The sequence below is a fragment of the Apaloderma vittatum genome, unplaced genomic scaffold (genome assembly GCF_000703405.1).
Source record: "Apaloderma vittatum isolate BGI_N311 unplaced genomic scaffold, ASM70340v1 scaffold23122, whole genome shotgun sequence".
Lineage (NCBI taxonomy): Eukaryota > Metazoa > Chordata > Aves > Trogoniformes > Trogonidae > Apaloderma > Apaloderma vittatum.
Window position 1 is genome coordinate 6,981 of NW_009702232.1, and position 25,870 is coordinate 32,850.

The window sequence follows — 25,870 nt, forward strand, 5'->3', positions numbered from 1 at the left end:
ATGACTCGTAAAAGTGCCATGGAAGGTTCTAGGTATAGACCTTGTGCTGGGACAGAAGTGTCTGGCGCTCCGTGTTTGTTTCCTCAGCAAGTGTGCTTAGACCTTGTGTGGAAATTAGCTACGTTTGATCTCTTTTCCGCTTGTTCTCCTGATAATAGAGCCCCCATACAAGACAAAATACTAAACCTGGAAAGTTCTGAAGTACAGTTCACCAACTGCATCCCGAGTTCTCCAAGCTGGAGAGAGGTAGAATCTGAACAAACCGTTGTCTTTTATGCTGGCCAGCCCTTTCTTTGTGTGGTGCTGAGTATAGATTTTTCTGGCACGGATGGCAGCGGCTCCCCATCTCTCTTGGAAGGTTTTTGAATTGCACTTCAGGGGCATCTGAAATCCCAGCATAGTTAAGAGACTAATTTAAATTCTCTGAGTTACTTTTTGAAAGCCTACAGGGACACTGAACTCTTCTGAACGTACTTAGCCAGGATTTTGTCTCAATTTTTTTTGATTTAGTAAAATGCTGGTTCAGATTTAGAAAAATGAAAGGAAAATAATTAAATCAATATTCTAAAGGATTTTTTTAAAGAAGTCGTCAAATGCAAAGGTTTTGACTTTGTGCTTCTGTTTTGCTTTCAGTTAACAAGCATAAGCCGTGGATTGAAACAACCTACCATGGTATAGTTACAGAAAATGACAACACGGTGCTCTTGGACCCCCCCTTGATAGCCCTGGACAAAGATGCCCCTCTGCGTTTTGCAGGTAAGGAATTCATCCGCAATTATTTTTTAAGAAGTGGAAATCTTTCTTGATGCAAACGCTGTGTGTTATTTAGCATGTTTTCCCTGACAGTAACGTAATGTGTTGGAGCTTTTAGACCCTAGGAAGTGTTTGTGCATGGACCAGAGTTTTATTTCATATTTACAGCTGTAAATATACTGCTGGATCCAAATACCCAGACCAGAGAGTACTCTATTTCACATACTCCGTGCTTCTTTTGATTCCACGTGCATATGTTATTTTTTCTGTTTCATTGGGTTTCGTTTTGTTTTTTTGTTTTGGGTCTTCTTTTGCGTGCGTAGTGTCTAACCTTTTCCTCAGTCCTCTGGATTCCACATTTCTGGAAGTTGTGCTCATTAATTGGACGCAGTATTGTGAAAAGTACTTTCTTGGTTTGACAGAACGTTAGAAAGTTGTGTTTGAAGAATACCATCGGGCATCTCCAGGTATTTAAATTAGTTGTAGTGGATAACACAAGATTAAATTAGGTATTTACAGAAGCTTACTTGGTTAAGTAAAGTATTTGATTGAAGAACATTAGTAAAATACCTAGAGGATGTGACATTAGCCATTTTTGGGAACACTGCTTTAGGAAGCAATAGAAGAAGAGACTGATGAAATTAGAGGCCGTTTGCAACCTTCAGCTTGTGAACTGCGTTGTGTGCTACAGTATTATGGCAACTTGGTCACAATTTCTTGAAGTGGTACTTAAAGTAAGAGCTTTATTGCCTTGTAAGGCTGTAGTCGTCTCCAAGGTTGCCTTACAAATTCAGGATGTTCAGAATTGGTGGTGAACCTCTGAAAATCAAAGTTTCTCATGCATTGGATGCATATGGCAGAGTCTCTTAAGTTATCTTAACCAGAAATAAACTGCTGCTTGCGAACAAAAAAAAATATTAAATTTCCGAATGAAGAAGCTTGTGTTGGGAAACAGAAAATCTGTGCAGTAAAAAGAAATATAGGGTGGCTGACTTGTGTACAGCATGAATCATCTCTCACAGTTCTTATGCGCTTTAAATCTAGGTACCAGTAGTTTGACAGCATTGAAAGGATTTTCAAAACGGCAATTTTATACCTCTTGGTGGAGGGCAAAGTTTCCTTGGATAAGATACCATTATACGAATCTTTAAGAAAGTACTGGCAGAATATCTTCAAATACACCGTCAAATTTGCAGAGGAAAATCCAACGTCGAAGCAGCTCTTCAAATGAGAGTGCTTTTCTGTTGTGTTGATCTTAACTATGTAAACCTGATTTTGTTTAATGAACATTTTTACTGATTGGAGGTTGGTTTTATTAAACATTTGTATAAACATTCTATATTTTGGCTTTTGAAAATGAACAGTTCTGAAGCAGCAGCAGAATGACTGGAAAACAGTTACCGTAAAATAGTTATCTTAAAATCTTGAGTAGAACATGCTAACCTTGTGAAGGAATTCTCCTCTGTGACTCCGTTGCGTTTGAATTGCGTAAATTTTCGGTAATTGTGCTGTGGGAATCTGTGCAAGTATTTGTCTCCCGTTGGATGGAACAATGCTTGAATCTCTCTTGGAGGAGACCAAATGTGGGAGATGCGTTGAATCAGCGTTATCGGCGGCGCTGCGGTCGTGCCCTACAAGGGAGAATAGCGTTGTTGTTGTTGTTGTGTATGTGGGTGCTTAAGTGTGAGAAGCCCATTAGATCAGTGACATGTTTTCACAGCAAAACAAAGCGTTTTCAGGATTAAATGGCCGTTTCAGCCCTAACTGGTATATTCCTACTTAAAAATCAAATTTATTCATGCTTCAAAAGGTTGGATATTTTAATTAACTCTGCCCCCTAGCTGAGCTGTGAAACTTGTGAACTGTCTGCAGATTTAAAGTATTTTAAATAGGGCTTTTTGCTTTGTTTCAAGTTTGAGCGTGTCGAAAAATCTTGAAACCAGTTCATTTAAATGCTTTGTAGTACATGAACTGTGGGGCAAGTAAAAGTAATATTTTATTGCTTTGCTCACTCTGTGCTGTGGGTAGGATCCTAAAATTCAAGTGTGCAAAAATAAGTAGGCTTATAGAGACATTTATTTCTAGGCTAATTTGTGTGGCTTTACATCTGAAAAGACACATTTTTGGAAACAGGGTTTGGGTATAGCCATGCCAGGTTGCCTTGCCGTACTGCCTGACACGGAGGGAGGAATCTGGAATCAGGAATCAGCCCTGGAATCAGGTTTTTGTACCGTGACTGTTACTGGTCTGCTTGAGAAGACAACGACCGTTCTTCTTCCTCAGCAAAACTTTCCCGTTTTACAAATCAAGTCATGCTGGAATTCGATCCAGAATGGTTTTGCTGAAAAAATAAAGGACAGCTACTTTTCCTATTGTATGTTAGACTGATTGTGTCCAAAATCAGGTTAGTGTCTGATTTTCCCCCTGTGCAAAAAGGAACTGGTTTTTTTACCACATTTGAAGCAAACAATATTGTATGTGGATGCCTTGGCATCGCCAAATGTGTTTTGTTAATATAATACTCTTATGACTGTAACACAGGGTCTTGCTAACAAGGTGTTTGCAGTGCTTCCCTTGTGGAAATAAATATTTCCATGTTTTTTTGATATAACAGAGTTTTAATCCCTCTTCCCCCACCCCTGGAGAGAACTGTCTCTCAGCCACAATACTTTATTTTTTCCCCTTACTAATAAGGGATGCAAGAAGTATTTTTGTGGGGGTTAGGAATTTTTTGTCTTAGAGCATGAATATGCATAGAGCTTTGAAAACGATCTTGCAGCATCTATTCATTTGGGAGTGGGGAGGGAGGAAAAAGCCAACCCCAAATTCCCCGAGCCTTTCTGCCCCGGGGCTGTGCAGGGCTCACGTTCCAGGCGTGGTGTCCAGACGGTGTTTGCGGAGGGCCAGGAGCTCTGCTCGCCGGGACAGTGGCCGCGGAGGAGCGATGCGTGTACGAGACGAATGGCTCCGCGTCATCAAATGGATAAAAATTGGCATCTTGGCACGTCCAGCGAGTTGGTTCAGCGAGCGTACAACCGGGACGTCGCGCAGCCAGTCGGCAAACCTAAGAGGGAGTTTTGTCGCGATAGGGTTTCAGCCGTTTTTCTTAGTGTTTCACGCACGACCCTTGGCTCTCGAGGTTGGAGTTAGTGGAGGGGAGCAGGGAGGTGGGCGTACGGGAGGGAGAGATGGGGAACGTTTAAATCCTGCAGCTGGAATGGCAATTCTGGCGAATTGATGGTGCCAGCGGTGTAAAATTCCCTTGAATGATCCTATTGCCAAAACACGTTAAAATCTGGGATTATATTTATATCCTGTGTAAGAATAGACTGAAATAAATGATGTGGGTGCCGCAAGAGGCAGCAGACTTGGTGCGTTCAAATAAAGAGCTGATGAGAAATCTCGGGACTACCTGAAGTGAGCTGTTTCAGAAACTGGCTCCTTTTAAAGTGAAGGACTAGAAATCGTGATACATTGAGGTAATTTTCCTTTAATCATATTTCCACTTCAATATTAAACTGTAAATTTGCCTTTTTAAGAAAAATATTGCCTTGTAACCATAGTGCCTCATATCTTTAAGGGCACTGTGGAATGATGACTTGAGTAGCCGTGTCACTGCAGGTTGTTTAAAATATGTGAGAGTTAACAGGCAATCTGCTAGACTGTTAAAAAACCTTTTTTTTCCCCTGGAACTTAAAAGGGGAATATGGAGATTTTAGTTGTAGAAATATGGTGGTTTCAGTATAGTAGATAAAAGTTTGTTTAGATTATTTAACACGTCTTCTTTAAATAGAATAGTATAAAGAAATTCTGATAGACTCTGCTTTATGGATAGTTCTTCATCCACGTGGAATTGCAAAAATATCGTGTTTAGCAGTTGTGTTTGGCAGTATAAAAAAAAAGGCGAAAGGCCTGTTAAATACTTCAGTATTCTACAAATAACAACCTGGAGTTAAAAGATTAAATCATATTTAACATAACTAAAACTCTAAAATTGCAACAGTTACAGCAGATCACCACTGGAGTTTTAAAATACAATTTTTCCAAAGCTTTTCTGTGTAATGTGTGCATCTTTGCCTTTTCCTTATTTTGCTCCTTTTCAGCCTTTCCTGTTACTGACTTGGGTTTATCTTTTCTCCCTTTAGAGAGTTTTGAGGTGACAGTCACCAAAGAAGGTGATAAAGGGTTCTTTCTATCCCTTTTATGAGTATTAACCTACTAACTTTGGTTATGAAATGGGGAATCAGCACTTAAACAGAAGATCCTGTCATGCTCTTTTGTCCCATTTATGCTCCCAGTTTTTTTCTATTTTAAGATATATTGATTAAAAACTGTTATGTAACCAAACCCTTGGTTAGAAATATCTGTAAATCAGACATCCATTTGAACCAGTTGGGATTCCTGCACGTTGCATGGGCACTGAAGAAGTTGATTCGGGGGAAATTCGCATTTTCTGGGGTTTTCACCGATAGCTTGCTTACTTTGGGACATCTTAAGTTTCTTCATATGCTTTGTAAAGTAATATTTAACTGCCGAAGCATTATAACACCCTCCCTGCAGGCCGTACTTCCGTAGCTGAAAGGCTCCATCAAATACCTTTTTTCTTCGATGCCTTTAGACATGGTTACAGTAGGAGTGCATTCTTGGTGCTGTGATAGCACTGCAACTGTAAGAGCAGAATAGTGGTTTATCTGGGTGTGAGAAAGTCACCTCCAAAATGTACCAAGAGGTAAAACCACCGTGTAGGTGTTCAGCGAGTGGCTTTTGGTAGCTCGGCTCACTCCGCTTAACGTGCTGCCCGACCGGCCTGGCGGTGCCCGCAAGAGGTCTCACAGTGTGGTCGGAGGCGTAGGTGTGCTTTTATCTCATGTGCTAGGGACTTCTCTTGCAAGTTGGGTAGGATGAAGAGTTCAACTAGAAAGGGAGAGCTTCCTTGGCTGACATACTTGGTCTGTGTTAGTAGGTAGCTGTTGAAATGGATGCCTGAGAAGTTGGTATTTCTACCTTTCTCATTCAGTAGTTTATTTTGATTCCCTAATTTTAGCCAGGTACATTGCACAGGAAGACTTTGTTCTTTGATCTGTTGACAGAATTTCTGTAATTACGGTGCTGAACCTGTACTTGAAGCTTTTTCATCCCTTCACTTGTAACTGTGCATTTTAACCTTTTGCTCTGGTCAAAATAAACAAGCTGCCCAGCTATTCCCAGTAGCTTGGCATAGAAGATATTGCCAGTGGCCTTGGCTGTATGCTCTCGTAAGATCTGCTCTACCCTAGAGCTGTCTCAAGTACTCCTGTGAAATGCCTGTCTACATTTCTCTTTTTCTCTTTTGTATTCCTGCATGAATGGATGCAAAGTAAACAAGTTGCTTGGAAGGCAGACGTATGCTTCTTTTTACTAAAGTTCCCAGAAATCACCCATTTTAAAGCACAGTGCTCTTGCTTTATCCACAGACACCCTCACAAACCCTTGGCTGCAAAATATTTGGTCGTTTATTTTGAAGACGTGCGGCGATTTTGACCTGTTCTAACCTCTCTTACTTGGAATCTGTAGGTGAGATCTGTGGCTTTAAAATTCACGGGCAAAATGTTCCCTTCGAAGCAGTGGTAGTGGATAAATCCACTGGGGAGGGAATAATACGCTCCAAAGAAAAGCTTGACTGTGAGCTGCAGAAGGACTACACGTTCACCATCCAGGCCTACGACTGCGGAAAGGGACCAGATGGAGCAAATGCCAAAAAATCCCACAAGTAAGTGAATCTGCGGTGGGCTGAGGGGAAGTTTGGGTTCAAGTGGGCTCCTGCTCGTGCTGATTTATGGCCCGTGTGTTTAATGTAAAGCAGCTGTTCATACTGGCAGATTTTCATGTGATGGTATTATAAATAGCAGCAAAATGGAAATGAACTTTAACTGAGTACGCAATTGTACTGCTTTATCCCTTAATGTCTCTGAATTTACATTAGAGAATGATGGGGGGATAGAAGCAGGAAAACTCTTGGTATAGTTAAAATCTAGATTGAGGTGACATAAAGAGTTTGTCTGGGATACCAAGCCTGGGCATTCTTTCAGAATTTGTATTCTAAACCCAAAAAACTGGTTCAAGAAGTCAAAATGGAAAAGAATACATGTTGCTGTCATTGACAGGCAGCCTCATCAAAAAAAGCAAGATCAATAGCATGAAGTTCCTCTCTGCCTAGATTAAAGAATGGGAACAAAGCAATCTTGAGCTAATCTTTATCTAAAGAAAGAAACCACAACGTAAAACACTCTCTAGAAAATCCACTTGAGAATAACTGTTTAACACCCCGGTGTAAACATCTGCAGAGCATGTGGAAGCTTCGTGCCTGTGTGAAGCTGAGAGGGGCATACATAAGATGAGGGGCAGATCAGCAGCACTCCTGGTGGTGACAAATCCAGCCTTGCTACGGTAGGGCTGCGTCCTTCACATCAGCAGCAGAAAGTTACCTCTTTGAGGATTACATGTAGGGAAAATAGGTATCCCCTTCAACTCTGATATTCAACTTGACTTTCGAGAAAAGATTTGAAAAAGAACGATGGCAGCTTTGTTCAGTCTGATAGCGTGCGGTTCCTTCTCCGCACTGTAGAACTTCCCTGTATTTTTCTCTCTGTGCTGGTCGAGATACAAACTTTCTTCTGATGAGTCTAGTGAAAATTACCGTTGTCCAAATTCGTGGGTGTGGAATGAGCCAGTGTAGATCTAGCAGCCTGCCCGGTAGCTCTTCCCACAGCAGTTGATGGTTTTCTAAGCCCTGTACCTGCAAACCGCTGTTTGAAATTTCCTTGGCCCATGGCTGCCTGACTTACGGGTTTTTGTGGCTTTTCATTAACCATCCTGGAATTTAGCTCTTAAAGTCAGGAATATAAAGTGTGGTTGGTACAAGTAACCTGTTTTTGTGGCATTTATTTAGCGCATAGAAGAAAATAAAACCTTAAAGACTTTGTTTACTTTACTGTAAACATTAGAAGACTTTTGCTTTTATGAAAGGACCGTAGTGATTTAATTCCAAGTTTGTATTCCAGGTACTTTTTGTTTTTTGCCTTTTCTCCTTGGTCATTGACAGAAGCTGCATTATTTCACTATTCTGTATATACCAGCAATCAGTGACAAGCATGAAAGGACAGACTTCAAGATCCAATCTGTTTAGGATTATCTAACTGGTTATCTGATGTGTTAAAGTGTATCTTCCGCTTCTGTGATTCTTCCACTAAAATTGGCTGATCTCTCATTCCTACATCCAAGAAATAAGCCAGTTTTCAGTGGTTACCCAGCACTCCATTAGCAAAAGCAAGCTAATCAAGTGCACTTCACTGAACTCTTAGTCTGACACCAGTCTTAACTGTCACTCTTGTTAATGTGAAATAAAAATTGGGTGTTTATATCAAATCCTCTGACAGCAGGAAAGCACTAGAGGGACTGTGCTGTTTTAACAGAAGCGAAAGCCTGTTTTGTCACAGCTGTATTTTCTGGTATTTCTATGAAATGGCAGCAGTTTAGTAGTTGCAATACAACGGTTTGAATTTTATTTTCAAACAAACGGCAATAATAAGCAACAACTTAGAACTACACTGAATTATATAGCAACATACTGGAAAAACATTCACTCCTTTCCTAGTTGGGGCAGTTGAGATTGTTAATTTTATTAGCCATCGGTCACTTCTTTGCGGGAGCTTAAATTGTGAAGGACAGCCTTGTCTGTTAGAGGGAGCTGTTTTACCCAATTCCTTGCGTGAACAGGAGTTTTTCAATGTGTAGAAAACTGACCTTTCTGCTTTATTTCCAGAGCAACAGTACACATTCAGGTGAACGATGTTAATGAGTATGCTCCTGTGTTCAAAGAGAAGTCCTACAAGGCAACAGTTATCGAAGGGAAGAGGTATGACAACATCCTGAAGGTGGAAGCAGTGGATGCAGATTGTTCCCCTCAGTTCAGCCAGATTTGCAGTTACGAAATCGTAACTCCGGATGTACCTTTTGCTATAGACAAAGATGGTAAGGATGCGACGCGAGATGGTGTGAGAATTGCTCTAGTTTGCCACCCTAAAAACAAGACTTCAGCATAAAACTGTAGCAGCCCTGGTTTAGCCGCCTGGTTACAGCATCGTTAAATGGACGGGTTCACTTTAGCAGTTTGAATAGATAATAAAAACTGGGATGTCTCTCAGTGCAAATGACTTGTGCTCTCCACTGATGCAAGGAGCAGATGGTCTGTTGGGTGTGTGTTGTTTCTTGTAAAGTGCTTTTCAACATAAAGGAAATATGGTAGCTAGCTGTATTAGGTTTTAAACCAGCTCTTAGTGGGCTTTTTTTTTTTTGCTTGTAGTTTTCTATTCTGTATCAAGATAGCTTTTCTAATTAGCTTTCAAAAACAAGACTCCATGTGTGTACTTTCCATATTTGAGATGCTCGTGTGTGGCTCTAAAGATTACGGTGTCATGGTTACTGGTTTTGAAGTCTAATGATTCGTTTAGGTCCTTTCCTTCCTGCCAGTGATCTGTGGACCCTTCAAAACCTCTAGACTGCTCCTAGCAAGCTGACTAAGCAAAGCAAAACAGTTTTTAGTGGGCTTGAGTTTGAAGTCTGGGGGGTATCCATGTTACCCGTGGATATTTTTCATGGGTGTACAGATTTAAACAGAGAGAATCCTGGCACATACCAAACAACTTATCTATCGGTTACCACCTATGGAGAGTTTTCATTTTGAGTAATACAATGTGTTGTTAAGAGCCTGAGAAGTGTATACCTGCTGTTGTGTGTATATGCTCGTCTTTGGGTTTATGTAATTTTGAAAGATCTGAGCCTGATATCTGGCTTTAAAAAGCCAAATAGTGAAGGGCTAATTCATTTAGAGATGGGTCTGTTAGAGCCTTGGTATGAAGTAAGTAGGTGGTACCTGGGTGCATTTAATGCAGCAGTGACCCTAAGAAATGAGTGACGTCTGATTGTTGCTTCTTTTTTTGGTGTCAGGTTATATAAAAAACACAGAAAAGTTAAACTATGGTAAAGAACATCAGTATAAACTGACAGTAACAGCGTATGACTGTGGGAAGAAGAGAGCTGCTGAGGATGTGTTGGTTAAAATTAGCATTAAGCCTACATGCAAGCCTGGCTGGCAAGGTTAGTTTGATCTCCTTCCTATCTGCTTTTAGCATTTGCCAGTACCTTCAGTTAAACATGAGAGATTTTCAATGGTGTTTCTTTGGATAAATATGCAGGTTGGAGCAAAAGAATAGAGTATGAGCCTGGTACTGGCTCCTTAGCTCTCTTCCCTGGGATGCATTTGGAGACGTGCGATGAGCCGATAACCTCAATTCAAGCAACGGTTGAGCTAGAAACCAGCCATATTGGTAAAGGCTGCGATAGAGACACCTACTCTGAGAAATCCATTCACAGACTCTGTGGTAAGAATGCTTTTGTTAAAATTAGTGATGTCCCTTGCTTATTAGTCTTTCTTTGAATGTTATGTTGGACCACAAAGTCAATGAGCACATGTGGTCTTCGTTTGCTTGTGGTTTCCTCCAGCTTTTTTCCCAGTAGGCAGTAAAAGCTTGACATTGGTGAAGGTGCCCTTTCAAGTAATTCGCAAATGCAGTGAAGAATCTCTTGCTTCTGCCTTTCCACTGGCTTATATAGACTAATAATTTCTCTCACATGTGATTCATACTGAAGAGCTGAAAGAATGTTGCGTTAAAGGAGCGATGTTATATTAGAGGGGTGCTTATGCAGCCCTCTTCAACTGGGTGGGGATTAGTCTTATAACTGGTACAGTGTCAAGAAGAAGGCGTCACGGGCCTGAGGGAGAAGTGGTATTAACGTAATGGTTCCTGAGATGGAGGCAAAATGAGGTTCTACACCTGGAGAGATAGTAAGCAAAACAATTTCCATGAGATTAGTTGTGTACCCAGAAGTTAAATTTATGGAAGACGTCATGATACTAGGCGTGTCTATTGCTAGTGCCACATTATTTAAAACAGTTGCTTGATGTGTGATGGTAGCGCATAATCCCGACAGTTGGTGCTGAAAAATTAGTGATCATTGAAAATTAGTTTGGTTTGGAACTCGTGATCCTTTTATTTCATACGTTTTGTGATTTGAGTGTTTTCCTTGCAGGTGCTGCTTCTGGCACGGCTGAGCTGCTTCCCCCTCCAAGCAGTGCCGCTAACTGGACAATGGGACTTCCTACTGATAACGGGCATGACAGCGACCAAGTCTTTGAGTTTAATGGCACACAAGCTGTGAAGATTCCAGATGGCGTTGTCACAGTCAATCTCAAGGAACCCTTCACGATTTCGGTGTGGATGAGGCATGGGCCCGGGACCAAAGAGAAGGAGACAATTCTGTGCAACTCAGACAAGACAGGTTTGTCGATACGCAAACAGTCTCGTGGTTGGATTTTGTTTGGTTGCTTTTATATGCTGTGACGGTGTATGTGAGAGCATTTTTTTCTCTAGGTTAGGCTTTTCTTGGAAGCAAAATGAACTGTAAAAGTTGCTCTTTATTGTGTTTACCTGTAGGCATGGCCTGAGATTATCTAGCTTCAAATTATGCAGACTTGCTTTTCTAATTCTGTTTCGATTTACATTATGCATTTCTTTTTGCCGTGGCAGATGATTTATTCTGGCAATGCAGACTCAGTTTTGCATCCCCAAATATAGCCTTAGTCGTGACGCTGCCTAAAATCATCAGGATACGTGTATCAGGTTTAGTGACAGCATTTGCTACTGTATCGGGGTTTTTTTTCTAGGAGAAAATATTTTCTCTTTCTCCAGTGATCAGGGTTTTTTTCGCTCTGCAAAATTTCGCTCTCTGTGAATGCTACAATTGATTGAAGATGCTGTTAATAAGAAGGAAATCTGATAATGCTGTTTCCAGAATTACTGTCTAGTGGAAGTAAAAGAATCCTTGTCTTTGTTAGCTGGAGCAGTGGATTTGTTCAGTGTATTAGTAAGACGCTTCATTTAAACTGCTGCTAGGTTTTTCAAAGGAAACCACACTGAATATATTGTAAATTTTATTTGAAAATAAGAGAGACTTAACAGTATTTGTAATATCCTAAAAGCATTTATGTGAACAGGAGAAAAATTGTCATTCAGAAGCAGGTACAGATATTCTTCTCTCTTGCCTACCTTTACTCCTTCCTGTTAATCCAAACCTTTGGATTCATGGAAGTGAACTGGAGAAAAAAAAGACAAATTTAACTATACTTTTTCCTGTTTTTAAAGTACATGAGAAGTGGACCTTCAAAACAAGTTTTCCCTTTCTGTTACTTGGGGTGACCTAACCATGTAATTTTTGCTACAGGTAGTTTCTGGGAGTATCAGTTTCACCTACCTTTATTTCAATGGTATCTTATGCAGTATTGAAAGACTGGAACTGGGTTTGTTGGGGAGAGGGAATTTTGAATATAGTGCTCTGCAACAGCACAGATACGGTGCTGTCAGGCTGAAAGATTGACATGATTTTTTTATTTTTTCATTCCCTCCTTTCTTGATTCATCCATGTTAGGGAATGGACGATGTAGCTAAAAATGTTCCTTTTCCTTACTCTTACCTGTTTCTCTCGTGTCCCACCCTTACTTTGAATGATAAATCCTTCCGAGCTGCGGTGTACTTTTCCCTACGGAAAGCACACCCACCTGCCATCCAAAACAGGAATTACATGTGGTAGAAGCCACTCATTTGTTACAAAACAGCTCTTCTGTTTGCAGTGGAGCTCTTTTGCCTCCTGACAGGTTTGTCTCTGTGAGTCTTCGGTCCTTTGCCTTGGTTTGGATGGAATTTGGAGATAGACATTTCTGTTTATTGCACAGTGTGTTACTCGGGGGTTCTTCAAGAGTGTTTGCCCTAACTACTGTTACAAAAGTTTCACGTTCCTTTTAGCATGCCTGTTTTACTTCTACATTTGTGTCTCCCTATCAGTTACTTGGGGATTTCTGTGTGAAATTACGGAACAGGTGAATTTTGTGCAGTCCTTAAGGCTTGCAGGAAATAATGTGAATTAAAAACTCTTGTGCAGATATGAACCGGCACCACTACACACTCTACGTACACAACTGCCGACTTGTTTTCCTCTTCCGCCAAGATCCTTCAGAGGGAAAAACGTACAAACCTGCTGAATTTCACTGGAAACTAAATCAAGTAAGTTGGAAGGACAGTTGGTAAGGTGTTAGAATGTAGTGAAAACCTCTGCAGACTCAGCTCCCCGATAGTATAATTATTAATAAATAGTTCTTGCAACTCCAGACTCCTGAACCCAACAATTCTTTTTTTATGGCATGAAGTGTCAGAGAGAGCCTCAACTGCACCTTTGCATCTTCGTGTATCTTCATGGGAAGATTATTACTTCCCAAAAACTAATCGGCTTTCACTATAAATAATTCTGGTTTGGGAGGCTTTTTTTCTCTTCAAAATGCTTGTGTTTTTCTCTGAGCAGCCCTTCTCAGCAAGTCAAGTAATGCTGGATTATAACAGTATTTCAGAATGTTGCTTGCATGTAGATAGGTATCTTTAAATTGAAATGTGCTTTTTTTAGATACTATAAAAAATTAAAGGAACGGAAATAACATGCAGCTTCCTATATTGGCAATAGAAGAAAAGAAGCTATTTATAAATGTTTGGCAGTTGGTTTGTTTTTTTCACGTGCATTGCATGCGTGTGAAACACAAAGTGTGTCTGTGTAGGCTTATACGTCTGCGTGTATGTATGTGCAAAATCTACATCAGATCCATTATTCAACCGGAATTAAAAAACGCTGACATTTTAAAACTTTCTTTACTCAGGTATGTGACAAGGAGTGGCATCATTATGTCCTCAATGTCGAATTTCCTGTGGTGACTCTCTATGTGGATGGTGTTTCGTATGATCCTTTTCCAGTGACTGAAGATTACCCACTTCATCCTTCCAAGATAGAAACGCAGCTCGTGGTTGGAGCGTGTTGGCAAGGTAGCTGTGTACAGTTGTTGTTTTAATTAACTTTGCTTTAAAAAATGAAATCTTTGTGATTAGCCTTGGGAGTACATGGCAGATCTTTTTAGTGCGTGAAAGATAACTCGTTTTGTCTTTCACAGATTATTTTTTGCTTCTAGCTGGTATCACCTATTTCCTCTTTTAGTCATTTTTTCCGTGGGTGTTTTTTTGCTTACTGGCCACAGGTGCGTATGAAATACGAAGCTGCTCACCAAGCAGCATTCCATCAAAGTGATTTTTTTAGTAACCACGGGAATATAGCTAGCTTATTTTTAATAAAACAGTTGTAACAGTACAGCATACACTTTGGATTACTAAGCAGAACACTTGATTTCAAGCAGGTTGGAAAGCGTATTGTAGAAGTGTTCTCAGAAGTGGAAGCATGACCAGCAGAGAGTTCAGCTAAGCAACGCAGTGATGCTGTCTCTTGGATATTTTAACATTTCTGCTTATAAAAATAAACACAGAGAGCATCTGCGTCATTGTGTGTGGAGTATGGCTTGAAACACGATGTTCTGCAACCTGTAAAATGCTGATTTATGCGCTTTAATAGTTGTGAAACCTACTCTTGAGGAAAAGAGGAATGCATCTGAACATGGAGGCTGATGACCAGAGATCTTTGTAACAGAGCTCTTGCCTCATAGTTGTGAAGCGTTTGCTGGCTGGTTAAATTACCCCCTAGCTGGTATAAAGGTGATCTTTTTGGCCAGTCCTAGCACAGTGGTAAATCGTTCATGTTTTATTTTGTTCAGAATATCGACTGTCCTCGCAGTGTGCAGTGGTGCTTAGAGGTAGCTTGTGAATGAATGACAGATGGAAAGCTTTGAGACATGTTCATCAAATTAACAGTCTTGTCTCTTACAGTGTCTCTTTTCTCTTTGAGTTTTAAGTCTAAATGCAGGTTAAATTACCAAACTCCCTCTCCATCAAATTTACCATTTTGGGATGAGTTCACTGTCCTTCGGTATTGACGTTATTTCAGTGCCAAATTCGTTCTGTTGCCCCTTCCTTGGAGTCGATTGTTTTTTCCATAATTCATCTCATTCAGTTTGTGACTCTCCAACTGTCTCTTCTAGCCCAAAGGGAAGCTGTAGTGGCTGGTTTACAAGAAACCAGAGCCTGGAAGCTGTTCCAGCTCAGTGTATGGGTTGTGTAGTGGCTTCTGTGTATGTTCTGCATCCTGACAAAACATTTAGTTTAAGAGCTCCCGTGCTTTCATATTGGCACTGTTATATGATTCTTTAATTTATTCTGATAGGAGCTTTCTTTTTAATGGCAGCAGACCCAAACAGGAGCATTAAAAGGCTGAAGTATAAGAACTTGAGGCTCTACCTTTTAAAAATTTCACCAAAACCCTGATTTTTAGGGAATTAGAACACAGAGAGAAAAAGTATGCCAAAGGAGTGAAATTAGTGCTTAAGGCCTTCCTTTTTTTCTTACCAAGATGTTAAAATAAATCGGGCTGCTCCAAGTTATATATACAGCTCACCTCTAAGCAGAGAGAGATATTTTTGCTTTTGAAAAAGTTCTTTTAACATTTCTTTTGGAAGATTAAAACGAGTTTTTCATTTCTGGTGCTTCCCCTGCCCCCAGCACGTCCATCCGGCATTTTGACTGCTTCGTACATACGATCCTATTATTATAATAAAAAAATCTGTGTTGGTTAATGTCTCCTTTTGATCAGCATTTAATACCTTTTGGTGATTTGCTGATACAGGCTGGATCTCACCTGAATTTCCCCTGTGGCAGCCAAGCGAGTCGATAGACTTGTCTCGTTATTCACAGGGGTTTGTGTGAGATCGAGGATCTGCGGTTCAAGCGTTCTCTGGCGTGACTGTTTTTACTGCAGCTCTTAGGTTGTCTTGTCATGAATGTTGTGTTCTTGTAACAACACAGGGATGCTTCTTCCCTGTGTTGCAGCCGTTAGTGTCTCACAAAACTCATAATCCGCGAGAGGCTGGATCGTGTGTGAGCAGCCTGGCTGGGGGAGGTGCTGCTGTGTGTTTGCTGTGCTAAGAGAGTTTGCCAAATAATAACTACTTGGGCCTTTTCCCTATTGTCTATTCTTTGTCTTGCTTTTCTACAGAATATACAGGAAATGAAAATGACAATGAAACTGTGCCTGAGACCTCTGCAGGTTGCTGGAGTTTTTTCCCTACTGTTTTATTTCATTTTTAAGCCAAGACATTGCTTCATCTCGCACACAGCATGAAATGCAGGCATTGCACTCGAGCCATTGACCTTCACATAATCCTCGCCTAGGCTTGTTTCTTCATTGTGCTTTTATTTCCAGAGCTTCATCAGCTGTTTCTTGGCGGGTTTTTTTTTGCTTTATTTTTGTGTTCTGGTGGGTTTTTTTGGTTGCACCCAAATGCACATCCCTGTATGTATCTGCAACCACTGTGATTGCAGTGAAGTGGTGTAAAATAAGTTGCTGATGTAAAATACCAGCTTTAATTCCTTTCATCTGGTTTTGTTAAAACAAAATGCACCTCATCCTATATAAATACATGTGTATATATATATGTATGTAGGTGTGTGTGTATCATGGAATTATTCAGTAGTTTGGGAAGGACCTCTGGAAGTCAGGTAGCTCCACTCCCCACTCCAAACAAGACTGGTTCCATATTTAGATCAGATTGCTCATATATAGCTCAAATACACATAATTTAAACTGGATATTGTTTTGATCAGAAGTTGATATAAAGTTCTAGCTTTAGTCAGTGGATATAAAAGCTTTGGCAACTAGGTGTTTCAGGTTGGCTACAGGGTTTTGTTTACTTAACAATTTTTAGTGATATTCTGGTGGATTTTGTGTCTTGAGACACTTAAAAGCTAGTGTATGTTTCTAAAACTAAAGTGTACGCTTTCTGTAAAGTTTAAGAATTCCTCAAATTGATAAGAGGTAACACATTCCAGGGGCTAGAAGCTGGAGCTGTACAAATCTGTACTAGAAATTATATCATTTTTAACAAGACAATTCACTACTGAAAATATTCTCAAGTTGCGTCAAGGCTTTTTTTCACGTAGAATCTCGATAGGTTGGAATCTTGGTAGGTTAGTAAGTGATGACATTGAAATACAGATTTCCTGGTGCTCTTCTGTGGCAAGATGGACTCGGTGATCGTCGTGATGTCACGTCCAAAAAATGTAAAGCAGCACGGGCCTTACCAGGCTGCAGTTCGTTGATCTTAATTCAGTTTTGTAAAGATGAGTTACCTGAGTTTAAACCACTTGCTTGAGTCCGCACAGAGAGGTGGCGCTTGTGGAGGGGGGCAGTTAACTCTTAGACACGAGGTGAATCACTTTGTGAAGCTTCTTTCTATCCTTCGAGTATAAAGAGAGTCTGTACTGGTCGGGTTAGGTGTCGGCAACTAAGTTTAGGTGTAGGTAACTAAGTTTAGGTGTCGGTAACTACGTTTAGGTGTCGGTAACTGAGTTTACATGTAGGTAGCTAAGTTTAGGTGTAGGTAACTAGCACTGAGAGGAAGGATGCTGCCACCCTCCACCCTGGTGAGCATTGCCTGCTTTGTAGAGAGCGACTAGCAGGAGGCGTTAGCCCAGCGTGAAGATTCAAGGCTTTGTAGTTGATCTCACGGGTTGCACCTTTCATTGCTAAGAACACCACCTCGCTGGCCGCGTGATTTGTTTTGAAACGTTTGTTACGGCAATAGCAGCCGGAGTTGCACAGTTCTGGATGGCCACGCTTGCAGGCCATGTGCATGGTGAACTGTTTAATTCTTTCTTTATGCTTGAACATAATCACAAGGTTAACACCCAGAATGGATGAAAACTAACCCGCATGTACATAATACTCTGTGGTACCAGAGGGCGTATTTGTTGTTTTACAAAAGGAAAAGAAAAAAAAAAGTGAAAAGAATCAAAACATATAAAGATTTTTCCGTCCTCCTTTTTATGAAGGTGGTGAACTGCACATGGCTCAGTTTTTCCGAGGCAACCTGGCAGGTTTGATGATTCGTTCTGGTAAACTGGAAAACAAGAAAGTGATAGATTGCCTGTACACCTGCAAAGAGGGACTGGATTTGCAAATGGCTGATGGCGTTGGCAAAGGCGTGAAGGTAAAGCTGTGTGGGATCGAAGGGCAGCGTCTGTACTGCTTTGCCGATAATAGAGAAGAGTTCTGCTGGCAGGGTTAGTGGGACTGTCCCAAAGAAACCATCTGTTGTGACATTTTCCATTAAAATTATATGAAAACTAGCAAGTTTTCTTGTGTTTTAGTGGTGATTAAGAATGAAGGTTGCTGTGTTCTCTTTAAGTCTCAAAGAGAAATTCCGTATTTGTAAGCCTTTCTGTTTCCCCAGGTTCTCTAATAAGAGATTCTTAACAAACAGCTTAACAGAATGAGTCCAACTGGCATGCCTGGTTTTATTAACAAGGTTGTATGAACACAGCTGAGTTTCTCCTTTGTATCAGCTGTCTCTATTCTGTATTACTAGAATCTTCACAACTATGATAAGTGCCTGGATTTTTTTCTTAAAGAGCAAACCACTAAATATATTCCACTGGGCTAAGGAAGTGAATAAGGAAGTTAGACTGTGTGTCTTACAAGGCCACTAAATAGTGGCTTTATTGCTTTGAATACAGGTGTAATTATCCTAGCATTTACCCAGCTAAGCAGTGCTGAGCTTCCAGTTCTAATTACCAGATCATGTTACTGTTTGGGCATTCTCATGTATTATTTTTTTCTGTTGTTTCAGGTCCACATGAACCCAAGTCAGTCAACTCTGACCTTGGAAGGGGATGATATCGACAGAGTTGATAAGGCCATGCAGCACATTTCCTACCTGAATTCCCGCCAGTTCCCAACACCGGGGATTCGGAGGCTTAAAATCACCAGCGTTGTCAAGTACGTCCTAGTGCTGAAATAATGCGTTGCTGCACCGTGATACGGAAGCGTGGAATGATGTTCATGTGTCTCAGTTGTGATAAACAAGGGAGTCTTGCACATCCGAGCACAGCAAATGTTTTCTACGGCAACGCTCTGTTTTCTTCCTGAGAACGTAGTAAGGAGTGTGTAAGATAGGCAGGAACTTGTTGCAAGGGTATGCTCTGAGTATGTCTCCAGTATCACATCACTAAAGGTGTTAGTTTGGCTGTTAGTCATAGCATAGAAAATGGGGCCAAATGTTAACTGGAATAAAAATTAATTGTAAGATTGCTCCCTTGGTGGAGAGTTCTTACTTTCCAGTGCAGTTGATGAATTTATCTAAGACTCTTGGGTCTGAAACAGAGCTCTTAAAAGATTTATAAAGCAATTACTCTGCACAATTGCGCCTCCCTCTCAAATAGCCTTGCTGACTGTGCAAAACTGCTCCTGTACCTCACAGGTGTTTCAATGAAGAGGACTGCGTCGCCATTCCTTCTGTGGAGGGATATGTCATGGTCTTGCAACCAGAGGAACCAAAGATCAGCCTTAGTGGCATCAACCATTTTGCCCGCTCTGCTTCAGAGTTCGAGAGTCCTGAGGGTGTTGCCCTCTTTCCTGAGCTTCGCATAATAAGCACCATTACACGGGAGGTGGAGCCGGAGGGAGACGGAGATGAAGATCCTACAGGTAACATCCTCCTCTGCTCAGGACTCTTGCCTGCCCTCACCCCGTTCAGTGGTCACGCTGGAAGATCTTGCTCTTGCAGAGAGGCGTGGATTTCTCTTTTAATACGGAATCTAACGGGAAAAGAAGGTGTTTCTCTCTTGGAGTAAATACCCCTCGCTTGTGTTTTCGGGGGGTTTTAGTCACTGTTTTGTGAATACTTGCTCTTCATACTTCAAGGCCCAGAGCTTTATATTTGTTCTGGAAGAAGAGTTGAGTTTGCGCGTGACATTTTATAGCTCCTGGGCTCTTGTCAACTTCACCTTTGTTTCTGCTTCTCTCTCTGGCTTTTTCTCTGCTTTTTAGTACAAGAGTCCTTGGTATCTGAAGAGATCATGCATAACCTGGATACGTGTGAGGTGACAGTGCAAGGAGAGGAACTAAATCAGGAGCAAGAAAGCCTGGAGATTGACATGACACGGTTACAGCAGAAAGGCATTGAGATGAGTAGTTCCAACCTGGGCATGATAATCACAGGTAGGGGTCACTACTTCTGTTTTTTTTACAGGAATGGTGTGAAGACGCAGAGAATGGGAACAGTGTGCTAGAGAGATGGTTTGTAACACCTTGCTCCAAAGACTTCATTTCTGATGAGAATTTCAAGCTCCAAGGTGTTAAAACACTTTTGTGGAAAGCTGTGTTACTGGAAGATATCTCATTCTAGAACCTCCTTTCTGTTCTTCCCTCGTCTCCAAGTTACCTCTGGACTGTGGAAATGAAGTCCACTTTGCCCCAGAAAAGACATGTTCCTTGCACAGATAATCCAGTGCCTAGGAGCACACATCACAGAGTCACACAATTACTGAGGCTGGAAAAGAGCTCTGAGTCTCCTCTCCTCCACAAGCCCAGCTCCCTCAGCCTCTCCTTCCCCAGCCTCATTGCTGCATTTAGACTGCATTCATGTATTTGAAAGAAGGGCTCCTACACTGGATGTAAGATTTTATCACAAAATTAATCCACAGAATTTCAATGGAGCCACAAATGTGTATGTCTGTGGTGTTACTTTTTTTCTACTAACTGCAAATCTTTTTGGCCAAGAAAACTTACTTGAAGAAAGGGAATAATAATTGTCGAGCGTATGACGTTGTACCGGTCTTTTTGCAAAGTAATTGTTTTACTTATTTCTCTCCACAGGGGTCGATACTATGGCTAGTTATGAAGAAGTTTTGCATTTGATACGCTACAGAAACTGGCACACTGTTTCTCTCTTCGACAGAAAGTTCAAATTAGTCTGTTCTGAGCTTAACGGACGCTATGTCAGCAATGAGTTCAAAGTGGAGGTACGTGCGCTGATCCCATCGCTCTGAGAAGTTTTAGAGGCTGGGTGGCTAGGAGGGTGAAAATTGTTGCCTCAACTGATAGGTAATTGGAACAATTATTGATTTAGATTTTTGTCTGGTAAATAAATATCAGTAAATGCAAGCATTTCAGGTTGTATTTTATATATGAATGTGTTCTTAATCCTGCATTTCAGCTTTAAATAAGGGTGCCTAAACAGAAGTGAAACTTGTGTTGTAGAGGAGATGGTGTGGCTGATGGAAGTGGGAAGGCAAAAAGGTGGAACTGGAAAGACAGCGTGTTACTTTCTGCTTGTGTGATGCTTCAGTTGCTGATCTGGAGGGCTTATGTAAGCACAGAGAGGCTAAAATGGCATTTTGACTGCAACAGAGTACAGGTTAATTAGTTAGTGTGCTTAAATATGTGGCAGTACAGCAGAAGAAAACATAAAGGGCATTAAAATTTCTGGTGTTGGAATGTGAAGTTATCTGTGTTGAGAGGAACTGTCACGCATCTCTGCATCTTTCAGCTGTGAGCTCAAATTCCTACATTTTAAAGCTGACCAAAAGGATGACAGCAAAGTTAATTGTATTTACCACTAGTTGGGTGGTTACGATGGGCTGAGGAGCCTCCCGGGTTGCAGAACAGACATTTTGGTATTACATAACGCGGTTTTGTTTCCTGAGGAAATTTTGGGAGCTTGAGTTGGGTCCTTAACCACGCCGGTGAGCAGCAAATGCTTCCCCTGTTCTGTAGTAATGGCGCTCTCTTCCTGGTGTGCAGCTGGTCGGGTACCCTGTGGCGCGGTGTTCCACTGCAGGAGGGGTATATTTAGCTCTGCTTGTTTTGGCAAGGAAACACAAAATAACGCTGTGCAAGTGAGGAGGCTGCAGTTGTACCTAACAGCCAGCTGTGCCAAGTGTGGGTAAACCTGAAGGAACACTTTCTCTCATAACCCTTCGACTGTAATTTTCTTAATAGAAGAGATGAGAATGAAGAGAATGCAATTAGCGTGTTATGTATCGGATGCCTGCTCTGGGAAATAGCATGTGTAGTTATTATTATTTCTTTTTCTTCCTATCTCCTCAGAAGTTCTAGAGTTTAACGTTTCCTTTTTGTTCCCTAGGTGAATGTTATCCACACAGCCAACCCGGTTGAACACGCTAATCACATAGCTGCACAGCCACAGTTCGTTCACCCTGTGCATCACACGTTTGTGGATCTCTCTGGTCACAACGTCGCCAACCCTCACCCGTTTTCAGGTAAGAATTCTCAGTCGCTGAAGTTCAGCTGATTTTTTTGAAGAGGCTTTTTGCCTCAGAGAGGTTTTTTCTCAAGAGTTTAAACCAGTGCCTTGGACTAACGTTCTAAGCAGCTACTCAGTCTTGTGCTGCTGTTGCTCGAGCAGGAAGGACTGGATTACTACAGATCTAGGCAACATCTTTTCCTGCCAGCAGGAGAGCTTTGCTGTTGGTGTGTGCACACAGGAAAATGGGAGCTCTACTAGTCTTGAGTGGCCTCTAAGACCTAGATAAGGGGCGGTGAGGAACTGGGACAGAATTTCTTGTGAATGGCATGAGGAAAGAAGTGCAGCCTTATTCCCTTGTGGTATCTGTCCTTCAGTTTTAATTACACTAATTTGGCATGGGTGTAGGATGTGAGAGGAAGAAAAATGCGCAATTTAGAGAGGAGTCCCTGTGTGACGGAATCTGTCAGTCCTTCAGATTGGTGTAATTACCGCTAAGCACCAAAGTTTTAGTTCTTTCTGTCCAAGTGATTTTTGAGTGGCGTCACACAAACTGCCTCTGTGCGACCCCAGATAATAAATGCCATTTCTTTCTGGCAGGTGATGGGCACAGAGGACTAGTTGTTAGCCTTGTGCAAGAGTTACTCCTTAGCAGTATCATCTAAGAAACTCTCTTTTCTTGTTGCAGTTGTTCCAAGTACAGCCACTGTTGTGATTGTAGTTTGTGTCAGTTTCCTGGTTTTTATGATTATTCTGGGAGTGTTCCGAATCCGAGCTGCCCATCAGCGGACCATGCGTGACCAGGACACTGGGAAGGAAAACGAGATGGACTGGGATGACTCTGCTTTGACCATCACTGTGAACCCCATGGAGGTAAACCTGGTAGCTCAGCACTTGGCAGACAAATGCTTGGGGTTTGCAAGGGTTGTAGCTTCAGGATACATAACTGGGTTTTACAGGGCAGTGGCCAAGGCCAATGTTTATCATGCCGCACACTACCTTAACCAGGGTTTGCTTTTTCCCGAAGGTGCAAGAAGTTATTCTTGAATCATCTGTATTCGTGATATTTCCTTCTCCTGTGGTTGACATCTGAGCTTTTAGAAAATCGGGTATAGGAAAGTTGTGCAATCTTAATGCTGTTTGGGTGACCCTACTGAAAGATCTGTTTCCAGTAGAGTTTGCAGCGAGTGACAGGATTGATAGGAGTGTTAAAAGGTATTTTAAAGAGCACCACTTCTTTTTTCTTTCTCATTGCCAAATTACTACTAAAACCAGTAAGGAATCTGTAATGGCTCTTTCTCAATATAGTGCATTGAGCCTGAATTCGAAAGAATAAAAATAATTTTGGCCAGTATAGTATCAGCAGCTAATTTCTGTCTTAACAGACTTATGAGGATCAACACAGCAGTGAAGAGGAAGAGGAGGAAGAGGAAGAAGAAAGTGAAGATGGAGAAGAAGACGACATCACTAGCGCAGAGTCAGAAAGCAGTGAGGAGGAGGAGGGAGAGCAGGAGGAGGACCAACAGAATGTTAATAGACAGCAACAGCTGGAATGGGATGACTCTACCCTCAGTTATTGATTCTAGCTGTTCCCTTTGTCTTTGTTTCCGCTCTAGAAGACTCCACTGTAACACACTCCATTGTTACCAAGGATTCATGGTGTTTAAAAAAAAAAAAAAAAGAGGAAAAAAAAAATCATTCTGGCCAGTAGATTCAACCCCCACACATCCCTGTGTTTGTGTTACGTCAGCTAGTTCCTGATGCTGATTTTAGAATTGTAGTTAGCACCTCTTCTCCTTCAGCCATGCCTCAGTGACTGGATTTTTTTATTTTTTTTTTTTACGCTATGTGAGGAACCACCTTGCACTTTTTTCTTCATGTCATCTCAGCTAAGTGACTCTACAGGTCTGTAGCCATTGCACATGAATTTCTGAACTGTCTTTTTTTGCTCAGTGAAACAAACTTGGCTTCGTTCCTTTTTCTAAAAGATGCAAAGATTGCTTGTTGGCAAAGGGTAAAGCTGCTCATTTCAGCCTGTTGATTTCTTTTAATTTTTTTTCCCCGAATTAGTGCATGTGTAAAGTGGCAGAATGAGGTTAATATGTAGAAGATTAACAGACTTTTTAATATTTTGTAAATATATTGGAATTATGTAATTATGTCATTTGTGGTAGTGAAAAACAGGGATTGGGGTTTAAAACATGCTAAAGTAAACAAAAATCATGCAGCATGAACTATTACAAGTCTCATACTACTGCAGCAGGAGCACGGGCACAGTTCTCTAGTGTAGATGTTCCGGTAATACAGTGTCATTGGCCTTGGCTGCCATGTTCGCTCATGCCCCGCTCTTTTTTGTTTGTCTGGAATTTTTCTTTCTTTAATCTCCTTTATTTTTACAGAGGGACTGGACAAGCTTCTGAGAAACTGTAGAGGCTTTAGGAACCTCTGCAGAGGTTTGGCTGCCCTGTGCGATACAGCTTGTTGGGTGTTTTTTCTTTTCTCCAATTAAATCTTGGCATAAGGGCTTTTAAGTTATTGGGAAAGGACACTGCTTGGCTGGTGGGCACATGGGTGTGCTGGTGCTGGGGTGTGTTGCCACAGCTCCTGTTAATTACAGTCAGGCTGCCTGTTACACAGTGATGGTCTGTCTGCGCCGCTGCCAGGGTGGATTATTCGTTTAGTTGCTGGATTGTTACACTGGCAACCGAAGCTGGAAAGCCTGAGACCTGTGTACCTGTGCGTCTTGGCTACCAGTCTCCATAGATAGGTATTTGGGGTTTGGTTCTGTTCAGTTTTTTTCTAATTTGGTAGTGGGAGGGTTTGGGGCATAGCTGATGTAATTTCTTTTAAACACACTCCTGCTCATTCCCTATAGCCCCTTGTACAGTAACTTGGACTGTTGGTGTATTAAGCCTTTGTTTACACTTAGTAATTGTGTTTTCCTGCTGGTGGAAAAACTATAGCATAAATTATCCAACCAGAAAACCTTGGGAATCATGTTAATATTATTCCAGATGATTCTGGTTGTTTCAGATCAAAGTTCTAATGGAGTTGCAAAGGACTTTTTCTAAGGAAATAGCTGGAAGGTACGAAAAGTAAATTACAACCCTGTGGTGGAGAGTGCTAGTTTGTTTTGTTTTTTTTTTTTTTTGTAGGGCAGGTCTTGTTTATTTAACTTTATTTGGTCTTATGCAGAGCCTTGAATAATGACTGTCTGCTTACTTGAGTTTTACATTTGGAGATGGATAAAATTTTTAAAGAGTACCTTGTTTTGCTTGTGACAGGAGACTAGGACTCCATTCACTCCTCCGCACGGTAAGCAAAGTTCGGTTGTTGATCTTGCACGTAGTCTGCCCTTGCTCGGGGTGCGCAGAGCCCGCGGGACGCGGCAGGGAGCCGTCGTGCTGGAGGAGCGAGAGCGAGCCAAAGGGTGGGGGCACAAAGGGTTGTAACCAGACAAAAGATGAGGATTGTTCCAAATGTTTCTGTAGCTTCAGTTTTCAGAGCCAGACCTATTCTCACCTAGCGACGTGTCGAGGGATCTGACGGTGGGTTTCTGCCTGGGGTAGGCGTGACTGCGGAGTGCCTTTTACACGAGTAGGGGGACCTGGAGGCAGGGAAGAGAACCCACACAACTAGCTTACCGATTTTGGGGTTGGTTTTTTTTTATGTGAAATTTTAGATTTCTAAAAAAATGGGGAAATGGTTTTGACTACTTACGTGGTAATTAACTGCTAGTTTTAAGTAAACTGGGAAACTTTTAACTTATGTCTGACAGTTGTCCTGTGTTAATGTGTAGAAGACTTATCCTTCCATATACTGTTGCTGTAGCTGCTGTATTTTAGACCAAAACTGATCATGGCTTAATGGTGATACGGAAAGGTTGTAAACGTCCTGATGCAGTTTGTAGCCACTGTGGATATAACTTTTCAGATGTGTATATTGGTAAAAGGTCAGTTTGGAAAGTCTTATAAGCTACAATAAATTTATGGTTCTAAA

At 41.3% G+C, this 25,870-nt stretch overlaps 1 protein-coding gene across 1 annotated transcript; it reads left to right on the forward strand.

Annotated features, from left to right (window-relative positions):
• CLSTN1 (calsyntenin 1) lies at positions 1-25,870 on the forward strand. Its single transcript, XM_009879485.1, has 19 exons — positions 1-7; positions 634-756; positions 4,899-4,928; positions 6,307-6,502; positions 8,555-8,763; positions 9,739-9,888; positions 9,987-10,172; positions 10,882-11,130; positions 12,787-12,908; positions 13,550-13,712; positions 15,823-15,873; positions 17,658-17,815; positions 18,455-18,603; positions 19,085-19,311; positions 19,654-19,824; positions 20,482-20,627; positions 21,752-21,887; positions 22,560-22,744; positions 23,257-25,870. Exons 1-19 carry the CDS (start codon positions 1-3, stop codon positions 23,449-23,451), a joined length of 2,853 nt encoding a protein of 950 aa, XP_009877787.1. The 3' UTR covers positions 23,452-25,870.